Below are 17,622 nucleotides of genomic sequence, written 5' to 3'. Positions count from 1 at the left end.
TTGAGAAGATACATTTTCTTAAACATCCGATTATATGTAATAATATTTAGCACAAATCAGTGGATAAATAAACACAATCCTGAAAGAATACAGCACAGTTTTCTTCCAAGCAATTTCATGTTATAAAATGTCTGTCTTGAAGTTTTCTGATATTTCCATCTAGGTCATTACATTAGCTAACCTGTGAGTCTTATTTTTTTATTTCCTTACTAATCCATTAACTTTTGGATCTCCATTACATTGAACAGAAATTGAGATGGTGGTCACCCCTGTCTTGGTCATTAAATAAGTACTTTTTGAATTTTATTTTATAATACTTATTACAAAAGTTTCCTTTTTGCCTGGTTTAAATTTATTTTTAACTATAAATAGATAAAATCAAATGCTTCTTTGATTTATCTTAACTATATTCTTTTCCTTTTTATTTTTAAAAATACTTTAATACACTCTATATTTTAGAGCAACTGAGAATCACAGCAAAATTGAACAGAAGGCAATTCCTCAACAAGTTAAAAATAGAATTACCATGTAATGCAGCAATTCCACTTCTGAGTGTATACCAGAAAGGACTGAAAACAGTCTGGAAGACATATTTCTACACCCACGTTTATAGCAACATTATTTGCAGTAAATAAAACATGGAAGCAACCCAAGTGTCCATCCATCAATGACTGGATAAGAAAAATGTGGCATGCACACACACATACACATACACACAGGAATATTATTTGGCCTTAAAAAGGGAGGGAATTCTGCTATGTGCTACAGCAAGGATGAAACTTGAGGACATTACACTAAATGAAATGAGCTGGTCACAAAAAAACAAATACTTTATGATTCCATTCATATGAGATTAGAGTGATCAAAACTGTAAAGACAGAGTGTTATGGTGATTGCCAGGGGATTGAGGGAGGAAAGAATGGAGAATTCCTGTTTAACAGTATACAGTTACAGTTTTACAAGATAAAAAGAGTAATGGGGATGGATGGTGGTGATAGTTGTACAATGTGAGTGTATCTAATGTCATTGAACTGTACTCTTAAAAATTGTTAAGATAATAAATTTTATGTTATGTCTGTTTTACTATACACATGAAAAATGAGTGAAAGGGTCCAAGATATCCCATATACCTCCTAGTCCCATATTTGCATTTTACCTTATTTTTTAAATGTAGCTAATTACAACGAATATTTTTCTAATGCTAAATCATACATGGTCATGCATGATATATTGATTTTTATAAGCTTGATAATTAGATTTGCTAATATTTTAAATTTAAAATCAAAACAGTCCTAAAATATTTATTTTTGAAATACATTTTTCAGTTTGAAATTATCTTAGTTTGGTAGATGGAAAGTTTTCCTCTTTTTTGTGATTTCTTAAATAACATACACAGGAGAGTAATTACAGCTCTCAAGAAGTAGATTACCCTTTAAGGTATAATTTGAAAGTTATATCTTAAATTCTCTGGCAAACTTTTCTGGTAGTGTGTATATTTCCAACTTCTGTTTAAATTTATTAGTCTGCTTTGTACACACTTTAAAATACTATATCGTCTCTAAATGTTCAATTTTGAATCCTAAAATAACTCATTATACTCTTCAGTATTTTTAAATAACTTTTTTACATGCCAAGTCTCAATTTTTTTATTTCTGTTTTCCGTTGAATACTTTCTTAGGTTTTGTCTATTTTAAGACTCCCTTTAAATAAAGTTTCATTTTCAGAGAATTCCTAATATGTTTTCCATTACATTATTGTCTTATTTTTATTCTGTTTTCTTCATTCAACCTGAAGGTAGTTATTATAATTCTTGCATCAAGTGATTAGTATACTAATCCATAAACATGTTTTTGTTCGCAATATATGCATTTAATGTTATAGATTTATTAAATATCACTTAACCATATCCCTAAACTTTTAAGTTTCTTGTTGTTTTCTATTCTTTACCTTTTGTGATTTTTGTTATTATTTTATATTTGATCCAGTCATCATTTTGAATTAATTACTAAATCCAAATATATGCATTTCTTTTTTTCTTTTATGGTTATTAATGTTGTTTTTTATTTTGCTTTATGATATCTATTATATTTATTTTTTCTTCTCACTTCTGATTAGAACTTGCCTGATATACATACCTGTATGCTTAAAATGTTCTGTAATCTTATTTTTTGCATATGGGTTTAAATATAAATTATTTGGTACAAAATTGTTAATAGTGCTGTCAAATCTATATAATTATTATATTATTTTTATAATTATACTATATATAATATATGTAATTACTATATAATTTTTGTTAATATGTTCAAGAAATATATTTCAAGAAATATATTTTAAACATTTTTACCACAACTTTGAATTTGTAATTCTCTACTTGAATTTCTTTCAGGGTAAAAGTTTGTGTTAAGGTTCAGGTAAGTCACAGATATTTTATTATCCTATTAATGGTTCCTTTCATCATTGTATAATTATCTTTTCTAATTGAATTGATGCTTTATAAATATTTGATATTGATATTATTAAATTGTTTTGCCTCAGTAGGAATATCTGATTTATTCTATTCATTTTTTTCAAATTTTATATATTAAGTGTTTTTAAAATAGATACTAAATAGTTTTTAAAAATTTATTCTGAGAATTCCTATTTTAATCAACAATATAATTATTGTGTTTACAGATATGTATGAATTGTCTTTTTCATGTTTTCGGATACTCGTGATTTTATTTACTTGATTTTGACTTTAATAAAATATTCTTTATTTCTTCTCTTTATTTTTTGAAATGATTATTTCTGCCCCCACTCCCACCATCATTCTTTTACATTTTTAACATACTTGTCTGTCAGTAGCTCTAAGCTCCTCATGAATAATACAAAAATCATGGACATGTAAACTGCTTAATCCTCCTTCAATGTTTGCTCATTTAAATATATATATACTGAGTGCCTATTAAGTATCAAGTTCTCAGGATAAACTGGTGGCATAAATGGAAAATATAACATGCTTGGTTTCTGTGGGAGATACGTATATTGACAATGATTTAGGCATTGGTATATATCTTTGTTCCTTCCTTGGACAGTTAGAAGCAATATTTCTAATTGCACTTTTTTGTAAGGTTGAAGCTATTTCATTGCTAAGTTGATAAAGTAATCTCACTATCAGTACCCAATACATCATGTTCAAGAACATTCTCCTGGTCAGGTTTGGGTGTTAAAATGCAAACCCATAGACACCACAGCTTTTGTTTTATACAGTATCCTTCTAGGTTACTATGACAGCTTAATAATTTTAGAAGTCAGGATTAAATTTATTTCTTGGCTTTACACAAACACTACCATTTCACACATCACTTTCTGGACTATAAAATGGATATACTATCTGACCTCAGATATTTTAATACAAATTAAATGATATTTTGGAGTACTTCATGAATTCTAAAGTCCTTGAATAGGACTTTATATATATATAGAAAAATATATTCTATAATCTATTACCTAAAATGACTGCATGCCTAAAAACCACTACTCTGAGTCTATACATTTGGTCTCTAAAGAAAACAACCCATTAGCAAACTCAAACTTAAGAACCAGGCTGTGATATCAAATAGCTCTCTTCTTGTCCAGTTCCATGACTTACAAGATGGAAGATAATGATCAAGGCCTTAATTTTCTCTCATGTCCTTCTCCTTTAATATGACCACCTTATGGAGTTCTTGAGATGATTAACTGAGTTAACAAACAGAAGTGTTATCACAGTTCCTATTTCATTAGAAATGTCCAACAAATGTTAGTGCTGCGATGAGAGTAATAAAGATGATGGTTTCCCCTACTTTCAATATCATTAATCTGGATACTCCTTTTCCACCACTGTCAGTGAGTTTATTAAGAATAGTAACCTTGAATATTTTTCCTCTTAGTGAAGGATGCTCCAGGATCTCAGAGATTCCAACAGCTCAAAGTTTCAAGTCTCTGAGTTTATCTTGATGGGGTTCCCAGGCATTCACAGCTGGCAACACTGGCTCTCCCTGCCCCTGGCTCTGCTCTACCTTTTAGCTCTCAGCGCCAACATCCTTATCCTGATCATCATCTATCAGGAGGCAACACTGCACCAGCCTATGTACCATTTCCTAGGCATCCTAGCTGTGGTAGACATGGGCCTCACTACAACCATCATGCCCAAGATACTAGCCATCTTATGGTTCAGTGCTAAGGCCATCAGTCTCCCTGAGTGCTTTGTGCAGATGTATGTCATACATTGTTTTGTGGGCATGGAGTCAGGCATCTTTGTCTGCATGGCTATAGATAGATATGTAGCCATTTGTCGACCACTACATTATCCATCAATAATCACTGAATCTTTTGTGGTCAAATCAACTGTGTTCATGGCACTCAGAAACAGCTTGTCTACCACCCTGGTGCCTGTGCTGGCTGCTCAGAGACACTACTGCTCCCAGAACCAAATTGAGCACTGTCTGTGCTCTAATCTTGGAGTCACTAGCCTATCCTGTGATGATCGGACAATTAACAGCATCTACCAGCTAGTTCTGGCCTGGACACTCATGGGAAGTGACTTGGGTGTCATCGTTTTATCATATGCTTTGATACTTCACTCTGTGCTGAAGCTGAACTCAGCAGAAGCTGCATCAAAAGCTCTAAGTACCTGCACTTCCCACCTCATCCTAATCCTTTTCTTCTACACAGTCATCATTGTCATTTCCATCACCCACACTGCAGCAATGACTGTTCCACTTGTTCCAGTTCTACTCAATGTACTGCATAATGTCATTCCTCCTGCTCTCAACCCCATGGTCTATGCCCTCAAGAACAAGGAGCTCAGACAGGGCTTCTATAAGGTTCTTAAGCTAAATATCAAGGACAACAATGCATAGAGGATGCTCACTTCTCTAATTTCTCCAGATAGCTACCCAGTGCAACATCCAACGAGTGCTTAATGGGAGAAGAATTAAGGAAAGGGGGCACTGTACATCTTTTCAGTTATTATAATGAGTCAGTGGCAACAACTGAAACTTAAAAAGAAAAAAGCAAAGCAGGTAACAGGCATATTTGAAATCATTGGTTTCAAGCAAGAATCCTCATCAAGAAGAGTAACATTATGATGTTTATTGTGTCATGGGATACAAGGGAAAAGTAAGTGCCATATGCTACCTGGATTTCCTCAGACCTCTCTTTTTGTTTCACTTATCTTTCATATGTCTCCTTGCATTCTTTTTACTTAACTTATCTACTTTTTAGTTTACAAGAAAGAAAATACTGATTGTGAAAATCAATTATATATATTAGTTCAAAACATTTCTGAATCAATTGGAATAATGTTTTCCTCTGTTACAAATGCTCAGCAAGCATTCTCATTTTCTGGGTTTGGTTTGGGAAATCCTTTCTGGAATAATTAACCATTATCCAAGAACCTTATCCTCCATGCATCACTTAATAAAGGGCAGAAATAATGTCCTTGGATATCAGCAAAACAATAATTAAAAGTCATGAGAATAGTACATTTTTAAGGGGCCATCAAAACATTGCAATTTGAAATGTCTAGGAGAAAACTTGAATATTAACAGAAAGAGATATCTTTAATCTTTGTAAAACCTTAAAAGTTAAATATGATTAGAACATCTTCATATTTTCTTATTTTGAACTCAGGGCTTCTAGGATTATTAAGCTACTTTGGGGCTTGTGTACTTTGTAAGGTGACTCCCTCAGGTTCCATTTTGATAAATTGGGAAAGGATGAAAGGGCAGTTTCCAGAAAGAGGAGGAATATTACTGGCAATAATGAATGAAACAAATAAAACATTCAATGTAATGTATATTGGTGTGGGGATACACTCTCATAATTTTCAATGTGTATAAAAATATATAGCCAGCATTATGAATGAAATGTGCCAGGGCTTTTTTCATATTGCCAATATCATAGTTACACAATTCTTAAAACGTTTTTCAAGGATTATAACCAAAAGACTATGTCATGTTCAAGATAATTTTTGGTCATTTTTAAGCCTTTTATTCTTCCATCCCAGACTGCTCGCGTTTTTCAAGCAAGCTTCATCTACTTAAAGTCATCCTCTCTCTTCAGTCAGACTTTATCTGGGGACTTCTCTAAGTCATCTTAGAGCCAACACAAATATTTCTTAATTTACTATCTATTGTTTATTTATTTACCCTGTCATTCACTTAACCACTGAATTGACATAGATTGCAGAAATGCAGGTGATAAAATAGGAAAAAAAAATAGAAATTGGTGGAAATAGGGCCAAGCTAAATATGAACAAGAAAATATCATCTAATTACAAAACTCAGAAACAGAAATTCATACCATGCTTCTTGAAATTGCTACAACTGGGATTCAAGTTTTCCTTCAACCACTTTGGTGACGAAAAAAGAAGAATTCAAAAATTATAAATTTTATAAAAAGCTGAATCAAAACCAGTTGTTCTGAAAAGGCCCCTGAAACTGAGCTGGGAGAAGTGTTATTTTACAAAAGTCTTAATCAATATAACACATCATTATAATTTATGGCATTCCCAACAGCATCTTCCATAATGAAAATAATTGACGTTTCTAGTTGTTTCTTTTGTGTACTTCATAAGACCAAGGAAATAGTAAGAAATGAAGATTCAGTAAAAACAGCTTTGTAAGGATACAACATTGACATCTTTGTGGTCCTGGTCTAAAGTTCTCTATCATTCTTCCTAATTTTTAGTTGTAAAGTTGCAAATACACAGATGCATGCAATGATTGGATTTCCTTCAGTTAACCCTTCATTAATATTACAACTATCTGGACTTTTTAAAATGTATTCAAAGTTATCAATACTAGTAGGAATTATGAGTACAGCTAGTATAATATGTTGTTAATCAAGTGATAGTTTATGGTTTTTGTTAATCAACTAATTAAATGATAGATATAGGCTTGACCTAATAAAAGCCAGAAGATCTCTCACTTGCATCATCAGAGAACCTTCCTAATTCTCACAATACAGCAGTTCATCTCTTAGCGTATGTGCCTGTTATCCATCTGTCTGCCCCTCCGGACCAAATATCCCATGAAAATGTTAATAACTTATTCATGTCTCTACCAATAGTATTTTAGCATAATGCCAGGTAGGTACTATAAGTTCTAAATGAATACTTTTAATTTAGCTAATAGATTTTCTTCACTTTAAATATTGCAGTCATTAATTTATAATTTATATCACAATTAACATAGTACCTAGCTCATTGTGAGGTTTTTAGACATGTAGCTTCTCCAGAGGATACAAGTACTGTGGAAGAATTTTGAGACGTACAAGAGTATATTTAAGAGATCCACTGAATCTCACATGACCATCTGGAGAAGTTTCAAGTCTACTTCTAGATCTCATCTGATTCATATAAAGCTGTAGAATCATGTATAACTTCAGAGAGAGGAACTACAATGAGCTAGGGCCTGTATCCATAAGTCAAAACCATAGGCTGCTATTAGCAATTTACTGTGTTTTAACATGCTATGGATCTTAGGGTAGTGGATACAAAAAAAAAAATATATATATATATATATATATACACATATATATTTCTTACACTGGATGTCTCAATAGAAGTCAAGAGGAGGATTTAAAATATAACTCAATAAAATCAATTTCTGAAGCTTAAAGTAGTGTATGTCTGTTACAATGTGTTTCATTTTCTAATTCAAGAATAAAATAAAACTCAGCTATTCTCTTCAGGCAAGTTTGTCATTAATAGTATTCATTTTATTTGAACTCTTGTTAAAGGTTTGAATTCATTCAGTAGCAACAAGTTAGGGGTCAATAGATCTTCATTCTTAATGAAAATTCATCCGTATTTCTTGTGATAGTAAGGATGAATTATTATATATCTTACTTGGATTAAATAGAAATAAAGCCTTCATCTGCATTGATGAAAAAACTAAGATATGTCTCTAAAATGACCTTTAAAAACTATATGATAAGCAAATTTACATGACTCCCTTCACCTCTAGATTTGAATCCTTTCCTTGATAGAAACTGTAAAATATTCAGAGATGTAAAGTCAGCACATTCTGTAATGCCAAGCACCTTTTCAATGTATTGTATTTTTGATTAATAGAGTCAAGGACCTACTATATAGCACAGGGAACTATATTCAATATCTTGTAATAGCTTATGTTGGAAAAGAGTCTGAAAAAATATATCTGTAATATGAATAATTGAATCACTTTGCTGTACACCTGAAACTAGCACAACATTGAAAATCAACTATAATTCAATAAAAATAGATGAACAAATAAAAGAATAAGTTTTCACTGTAAATTTATGCCACAATTAGTTCATTGCCTGCCTCATTACTGCAATCAGCTAAAATTTTTGAGCCACAAATATTATATTACCTTAAAAATCAAACATTGCTACTTTGTTTTAATTAATATTTTAATTGAGGTATAACAAACACACAGAAGAAAACACAATTCATGACTACACAGCTTGATGAATTATTTATCATGAAAAGAACACAAACCAGGACAGAAATGTGTTCCCCAGCTGAATTGCTCCACTCATACCCCTTCCCAGTCAGTAACCACTCACTTGAATTCTATCAACATCAATTAGTTTTTCCTGCTTTTGAACTTTATATAAATACCATCTTGTTATTAATCAAGCAGGAATTATATGTTATTTATATTATATTATATGTTATATTTTATGTTAATTCCTACTGCAATGAATGCTGTTATCCATAATTCCTAGAAGTCCTATGTGATTCTCATATGTTTCATAGTTCTATATTTTCTATTTTTTTCTTAGGAGTATTTTGGAGGAAAGTCGATGATTAAATCAAAATTTTCCAACTATTATTTGAACGATATAAATTTTTATGTTCATTTTTTTTCCTTCACAACCAGTAGTTGTTTAAGATAAAGAAATATATTGTACCAGTTGAAGACTTTGGCTCTGGGATAAACAGACCAAGTGTCATCCTAACTTGGCCTCCTATTGTCTGTATGACTAAAGCAATTAGTCAAACTCTGACATTCTTCACTAAAATGTGGATAATAATGTTACCTTTTATCCAAACTGTAAGTATTAGTACATAGTGTCAATAAATAAACACTGTGATTACTAAACGTGTGATTACTGTACTTCAGATACCTACCCCATACTGCAGGACAGCCCCGCAACGCCTACAGAATATCATTTGTGAGTTAGTGCCTTAGTTGCATTTTTAAGACATTAATAAAACACCTTTTAAAACCCTTTTACTGGGATGTCTCAGAGTTTTACATGGTTTGCAGAGTTTTGCAGCGAGTACTAAATTCAATTTAATTGGACTGCAAGTGTGTTTCTAGTGTTTTCCTGGAAGGCATAGACAATCTTAACCAAATATCAATGTTAACATAATAAACTAATAGCATATGCCTTTAGTGTGATGCACTGAGAATGACAAAATAGGTAATACATATTTGAAAAGTGTACAATCTAAATCTAATCATAAATAATATTCAGACAAATCTGAGCACAATTCTATAAAAAAAAACTTCAAAAATATCAGTTTTATAAAATTAGAAGAAATTCAGTTCAATTCAGTTTTAAAAGACTAGAAGTGGTAGTTAAGAATAATTTATAATCTTGGCTTGGGAAACAAAAATTTACCATGTAGAATATTATGGGGAAGATCGAAAGGATTTGTATAAAAACTGTGTATCAGTTAAAAATTTTACATGAATTTTTAAGTCTATAAATTTGACATTGTACTGAACAAGAGAGAGAGAGAAACAGAGAAGAGAGACACAGCAAGATAATTTCAGTGACTGCATTTAACAAATGAAATACAAACTCCAAAAAATTAGAAAAAATAGAAAAATTGACAGAAGACTTACACACTTCACAAAAGAGAATAAATAGCAAACAGTCACATGAAATGTTGCATAGTATCAGTCAATAGGGAAATGCAAATTAAAACCACCAGACAACACTAAATACACTGAATATTTAAAATTAAAAGAACTGACAATATCAATTTTTAGCATGATGCAAAGCAACTAAAACTTTCATATATTGTTGGTGAGGGTGTAAATTGACACAAAAATTTTGGAAAACTGTTTTGCAGTACTTATTAAAGATAAATATACACTATTCTATGACTCACAAATTACACTTCTAGAAATATTCCCCAAAGATATGAGTATTTATATCTACCAAATGATATATATATAAATGTTCAAGATAGTGCCAAAAATGTCCCCAAATTGAAAACAAGGCCCATCAATGGCAGGATGAAAAAATGTATATATATTATAGATAGGTAGGTAGATAGTTAGGACCTTTATATACAAATAAATAAATTTTTATATATATCATATAAAATTAAATATATGTATTATATAATATTTGTATATTTATTATGTTATAGTTATTAAACATATATAAAGTATCATAATACTACACAGGAATTAAAAAGAATAAAGTGCTTCTATACAAGGCAATATATGAATCTTACAAACTTACTACTGAATGAGAGAAGCTAGATATAAAAGTGCATCCTGTGTTAATTTCTATTAAATAAAGTTTTTAAAAAGACACAAGGAAATCTATGGTGCTGAGGTAAAAATTGTGGTTATCTTTGGGGGCCATGTGAAAGCCTCTCGGTGGATGGAGATATTCTGAACTTCGGTCTAGGTGTTGGTAACACAGGTATACTTAAAATTTGTGCGCTGTACTCTCTGTGTACTGTATGCTCTGTAAGATATAACTCAATTTAAAGAAGAGGAGTAGAAGAAAGATCTCATGGAAATGGTTGATATTATTGCAGAATTTTTTCCCAATATATTAGATCAATGTTTCTCAAAATTGTTAGACTTACTATCCAATTTACTCTATTAAATTTACTTAAATCTTAAAGAGCTTTTGTTTATGTGATGCATATCTACAAATATTGACTGTGTTCAAAATTAAAATAAAAATTTTTAAGTATTAGTTAATTTAAAATTATGTCTATTTTACATACATACACATTTTTATGAAAAATAACTTTTCATAAGCAAACAAAAAAAAGTCAGAAGTAACATTATTTTAAATTTTGCGAGTATTTTAATGTCTGAGTTAATAGAAAACACCTAGATTCTATCTGCTTCTGCATGCAAGCTGTTGAACTATGTTGTTTCATTTAATATTTATGAAGAAAATATGACCCCACATAGATATATAGTTGGAAGAAGGGGGAGTTGAGTCTTTCATAATTTTTTGGTTAATTGTGGATATTCTTCTTTGATACTGCAACCAAAATTGACAGCATATAGTCTCTTAGAGATTAATTGCAATGTAAAACCTGAAACCACATGATAATCTGTTGCATTAAAACTGTTGATAATCTGTTGCATTAAAATCCATTGGTCTATCTTGCATTGAAATTAATCTTCACATATGCATCATTCTGTAACATCCAACATTTGTCAATTGGAAATATTGGCTCACTGAGTTATGCAGATCTTTCAAATGTTGACATAGTTTATTTTTACAATAGTAATCACACACCATATGGACTCTAGAAAATCCCTTGGTATATTAGTAAGAGTATGAAACTGAAAAAGGCAAATAACGCCTTAATATTACTCTGAAAATTGTTGGGACTTCATGGACTCTCCCAAATAGTCTTGAAGTTCTCAGGGATCCATGTATAACAAACACTTCAACATGTGTCGCATTTGATGTTCCAGAGGTAAAAGTGGAGGGAACAAGATAGATGACTGATGACCAGTGAACCAGGAAGAAGGTATTATTGAACTGAGAGATTACAAGGGAAAAACTATATCCAAAATGTTTTCACACATCTGGTAGTTGTGAGCATTATTTACACGGTGTCCGTGAGTATTCTAAATAAGTAGTTTTATGCAATAGTGAAAAATCTCTGATATCAGTAAATAACTGAGGAATAATAAATCAATATTCAGAAACAGCACAGGTGCTTTGACTCATCTATTGCATTTGTTATTTTTTGAGGGCTAACCTATACATTACACATATTCTTTACTTCTTGAGTAAATTGGTCTGCATCGCTTTTTATAATACGATGTTTACTGAGTGGTATTCTTTTAAAATCCATGACTTCCATTTTTATCTGTATATTATCATCATAGTTCATAAACTGAATTTTGGCATCAAAGACTGCCAAGCCTGGGAAATATCCTGAAAAGCCATTTCATTTCTCATCTATGGGAAAGATTACATAGGCAAGACTCTTAAGAACTCTCAAAAGGTTAAGAAAATATCTTACATGGATATATTAGAGGAAATCTGTAGCAAGTCAATATCAATGACTTGGTTAAAACTGGTCATGGAGTAAAAATAACAGAAAGCACTGGAATATAAATCCAGAATTCTCTCTACATTTTCCCACTATAGTTGCAAAAAACATAAATAAATTGTGGAAAAGGTATGATATCACATGTGAGTGATTGTGTGATATCATACATAAGTTTCTTCTTTGTTGTTTTTCATTCATCTTTCTGTTATCTAATTTCAGTTGTCCTGAATACTTGCACCTTTCTCACCCTGGAAGAGCTTTATGACATTGTCTCGAATCTGTTTTGTCTTTACTCCATAAACAATGGGATTCAGAGTTGGGGGAAGAAGCAGATAAAGATTAGCCACAATGATGTGAAGAGAAGTGGGAATGGTGTGTCCTCCGAAACGATGTGAAAAGAAAGTAAAGAATGCTGGAACATAGGTGATAATGATGGCAGATATATGGGCAGTGCAGGTGCTGAAGGCCTTCTGCCGAGCATCTGCTGATGAGAGGCTAACCACTGCCCGGAGGATCATAGTGTAAGACACAGATATACAGCAGATGTCAAACACTCCAATCAGGAGGGCAACCATCAGACCATAGATGACATTGACCTTGATACTGGCACAAGATAACTTCACCACTGACATGTGGTCACAATATGTATGGGAGACAATATTGCTTTGGCAGAAGGGCAAACGCTTGACCAAAAATGGAGAAGGAATCATCAGCAACACACCCCTCAGGAAAGTGGCAAGCCCAGCTTTGGCAATGATAGGGTTAGTGAGTATGGTAGCATAACGTAATGGATAGCAAATGGCCACATAGCGGTCCAGGGCCATAAGCATGAGCACACCAGACTCCACACCTGTGAACCCATCGACAAAGAACATCTGGGCTAAGCAAGCATTGAAATTAATTTCCTTGAGATTGAAGCAGAAGATGCAGAGGGCATTGAGTAGAGTAGTGGTGCAGGTAAAGAGGTCAATGAGGGAAAGTATTGCCAGAAAAAAGTACATTGGACGATGTAAGGACTCCTCATGATGAATGAGGTACACAAGGCCAAGGTTCCCACGAGGGAGATGATGTACATTGTGCAGAGTGGGAGAGAGATCCATATATGTGCTCTTTCCAGACCAGGAATTCCATTAAGAATAAAAGATTTGGGGGTCATATATGAATTGTTGGAAACCAGCATAACTAGTTCAACAGAGAAACTATTTCTCCATAAGTCTCTATCCTGAGAAGAAACTAAAAAAATAGAAATTTAATTCAGATCATCCTTGAGAATGCAGGCTTAAATCTGGAATAAAATTATATTTATAATAGAACCAACAATTGTTAATAATAGAGACTAGGAAAATGCACAGCTTATTGAATAATAGTATATTATAGGTAATTTTTTTTAAATTTTATAAACAATCTAAATATAATTTTAAAGCCATAATTACAAAGTTGTAGTTTTTGTTTTGTCATCAAATAGAAGAAGAAACTGAGGCACAGGAAGACTGAATAATGTTGAATGTCACAAAGCTAGATTCAGAGACAGAAATGATAATCATATATGACTCTAAAATTCATGCAATGTCTTTACTCTGCATCCTGGTTTGACAGAGTACATAGCTTATGACAGCAAGTTACAATTGTATGAAAGAAATAGCACAGAATTTATTTATTACATTAATTTTGTGTGGCAAAATATAATGCAAAAGTATGGTTATTTACACAAAATAAGATCTTATTCAAATTTCAGCTCTTTCTATACCAATTGTATGACTTCACTCTTCAACTTTCAGTGTCCATCTATAATGCAAGGTTAGTGACACCTACCTCAAGGAGTTCTGAAAAAATAATCAGAAATGTATTTTACTCCTCGACTAGTATCTGGCGGATTGAATACACTAATTCAAAATGCAAGTGTGGATGTTAAATGGATATGAGATATAAGGATAGTGGCCACGAGGGTCAATCTAACTTGATTGTTCCATGAAAAAGAAAAAGAAAAAATCTCCCTTTCTCAAATACCCTATAATCCTTCAAGATCATTAAGGTAATCTATTTCCTTTCTATGTCTTCTGTTTTCACATAATTCCTGAAAAGCATATTCTTTGGACTCTCCCTTTATCGTCTCTCTTGGAAACATTTCCACTCTCATGACCTCAAGCATAGCCAACATGAAGATAATTTTCAGATAATTAATTTTATAAGAAAGCTATGTCACAATTGTTGAGTCTCCCTTCTAAATGCATACTGGATATTGCCATCTTAAATGTCCACAGACAGTTTAAATCCATCATGTCCAAGACTAAATCAGTACTTCAACCTCTATCCCATGTCAAAATAAGCTCCATTTCTGAGCTCTGTCTTTCAGATAATGGTGTCATCACCTACCATATGATCTACCAATGTCTCTGTGACCTTCTCAGGTGCACCTCTACCTCATCTTGGGTATATTTTCTCAGGGCACCTGAGTTCTTACTCTGTCCAGGTCACCTCATCATGTGTATTACCTGTGCTCCAACCTCTCAGACAAGGAAAGGAATAAATTTTCAATCCAGAAATATTTTTAATATCAGCCCTTCCTTTCTATTACTACTCACTGTATTTTAAAGACCACCCACCTACATGCACTATTCCTTTGTTTTGCCTCTTGTATTTTTCAAATTGAATTTGTCCTTTGGCATAATTTTGAAGGCATTTTAATCTATTACTTTAATGTCTTCTCATCAATTTGAGTGTAGAGCTCAGATTTCTTGGCATGGCATTAAATAAAGTAAAATTTAGTTTTTAGTTTCTCTTTCCCATGTCATTTCTTTCCATTCCCTAAGCACCCAAAAGTGTCCTGGTCTGGATGATGAATTACATGGTCATTGTATCCTAGCATTTCATGCTTAAACTTTGCTGACTACTTGCAAATCCCAAAATACTACATATAACTTCAAGCCTATGTTGTTTTGCTCAATTTATTTCTCTTATTTGAAAACACCTTTGCCACTGAGAGATAAAATGTCACTTCCTTTAAAGAGGAGGGTGCATTTCAGAGTCCAGGATAAGCTACTGTCACTAATTCCTTGGCCCAAGTACAGGATGTTTAAATTTGCTTGCCCAAAGCTATTAGTGACCAATTCAGAATAAAATCTAGGTCTGTCTAGCTTAGACTTTACATCTGCTTCACAGAACCAAATCCTTGATAAAGGTGAACAAGCAATTGGTCAGTGATTTCTCACTTGTTTGTTTTTGTGTTTCTTTGCTTGCTTGTTTTCTCTGAGGAATCTTTATAATCTGGGACATCTAAATCTCCCACTTCTTATGACTTCTCCTTGCCCAGTACTCCAGCCATCTTCCAAGTAAAGAATAAGAGGATTGTGTGGGGTGACTGATACTTTCTATTTCAAAGGGGAAGGTAATCTGGTTACAAGTACCATTCAGACTTACCCTGAACCTCTCTTACTTCTTGATTTTTGCCTGTGGTTCTGGAGAAGTAAAAAGGAGACAGAATATAGAGAAGTGTTGGGAGTACAACGACAAAGGCACAGGAAGAGAAGTCCACCTCCAGGTCTTTTTTCAGTCTTGCATTGAGCCTTTTTCAATGAAAGAGACAAAACAATACACTGTACTACAAAACACATACCACATGGAGATGTGCTTCACCTTACCACCTCATATCAGTCACAATTTCTCTTCCCTCCTTCAAAACAGTAGGTTCTATTACCTGATCCAGGTGTCTAAACCTGCAGGATATCACTGCAGCTTCTGCTGTTTCCTCATCCCATGTTGGGCAGCCATTTGATGTAAAGCTTGTGCTGTGCCCATTGTTGACTCTGGCTCTTAAAGAGAAAATAGGCTTCTTTAGAATATCACTTGATCACAGCCCTCAGAAAAATCAGGATGAATCAGGTAACTGCTTAGGACCCAGGAAGGCCAACAAAGCTTGCTTTTTCACTTTCTTTTCACTTTCATGTTGTGCTTCTCTAAAATGGCCTAGGTCAGCATTTTTAAAGAGGAATTTAGGCTCTGGGACACAGGAATCAGATCCTATTAGGCATCTGAAGAATCCTGTCCATGGTCCTCTGGAGAGGACTATCAGAAAAAAAGCTGGATTCAGAAAAGAGAGCTCTAGATTCTCTGAGACTTGTTTCATCTTTTATTATTGTTGTTCTAAAATTTTTTTCCTGAAATGTTAAATTCAATTTTAGTTTCACATGGTGCTATCACTAAGACTGAATATTTCAAGTGTATGGACTCTAAATTAAACAGTTTCATTTGTTAATTTTTTTTTAAATTCCACGAAGCATCCACCAAGTGCCAGACAACGTACCCTTTGGCATTTAGCATAAGGCTTTTCTGCGCCTCCACTTTGGTTCTTCTAGGTTTACCTTGTGTATAAACAGCCAACTTGCATACAACTTAAATATTTACCCACATGTCTCCAGAAAAAAAACAGTAGCAGTACTCTTTGCTTGTTTAACTATTTAAATATTTACTTATTTATTATTTAATTAATTTATGAACTTAATTAAATCCCTATAATGAGTATTCCAGTTTAATATTATCATACTTATTTTATCTAACCAAAATGCAACATGTTCAATAGCTTGCCAAAAAATAAAGAATTTTGTGCGCTCTACACTAGATACTAATGAAACATATCCCCTTCTTTCTTAATCCAAATCAGTTTCTCTACTTGAAAGTTACCTTTCTCCCACTCTGCTACCCTCATGTTTTCCCCACTTTTTCATAATGATGATAATAACCTGGAGACCTATACCAGAACTATTTGTGTATTTATCACATCCCTCTACCGACTTGTGAGCTATTTTGGTACATAAGCCAAATCTGCTACCTGTTTTATCCCACGAATGAAGATAGTATCTGGATTAAAAAAAAGAAGTAAATTGGAATTAGATTGGCTGACTGCACATTGTATAACTGAACTGAAGAAAGAAAAGGCAGTGGGAAAGGGTGGGCTAGTGACTTCAAGGGAAAAGAAAGTACCTATTCATCTTTTCCTGATTTAAGGCATCTTAGAGTTATTATTGTCTAATTCTCTGTGTCTTTCATAATGTCACATAGTTATAAAAATGAATAATAGAAAGAGAAGAACTCTCTTATACTCTAAAGGAGATTCTGGGAATATCTAGCTTCTTTCTTGCCCACAAAAGAGCACACATCCCTTACTAGTACTATCTCCACTTTGAAGATGATATAATCATGTTCTTCCTAAATTTTCCCAGGCTAAGAATTCACCAAGCAACATCCTCTGTACGGCAATGCTCTTGATCCTTGTAATGACACAGGCAGACTGGCACAAGGCTAGGTTTTGTCATAAAATAAGCCCAGAATCA

At 32.9% G+C, this 17,622-nt stretch overlaps 2 protein-coding genes across 2 annotated transcripts; one reads left to right on the top strand and one right to left on the bottom strand.

Annotated features, from left to right (window-relative positions):
• The first annotated feature begins 3,866 nt into the window (after positions 1–3,866).
• LOC102515687 (putative olfactory receptor 56B2) lies at positions 3,867–4,886 on the top strand. The gene has a single exon (XM_032490512.1). It carries the CDS (start codon positions 3,921–3,923, stop codon positions 4,884–4,886), a length of 966 nt encoding a protein of 321 aa, XP_032346403.1. The 5' UTR covers positions 3,867–3,920.
• Positions 4,887–12,510: 7,624 nt separating this feature from the next.
• Positions 12,511–13,465, bottom strand: LOC102515946 (olfactory receptor 52N5). The gene has a single exon (XM_006185665.2). The coding sequence runs from the start codon at positions 13,393–13,395 to the stop codon at positions 12,511–12,513; it is 885 nt and encodes a 294-aa protein (XP_006185727.2). The 5' UTR covers positions 13,396–13,465.
• Between the last annotated feature and the right edge of the window lie 4,157 nt (positions 13,466–17,622).

The sequence above is a fragment of the Camelus ferus genome, chromosome 10 (genome assembly GCF_009834535.1).
Source record: "Camelus ferus isolate YT-003-E chromosome 10, BCGSAC_Cfer_1.0, whole genome shotgun sequence".
Taxonomy (NCBI): Eukaryota; Metazoa; Chordata; class Mammalia; order Artiodactyla; family Camelidae; genus Camelus; species Camelus ferus.
This window is presented reverse-complemented; position numbering and strand designations above follow the sequence as displayed.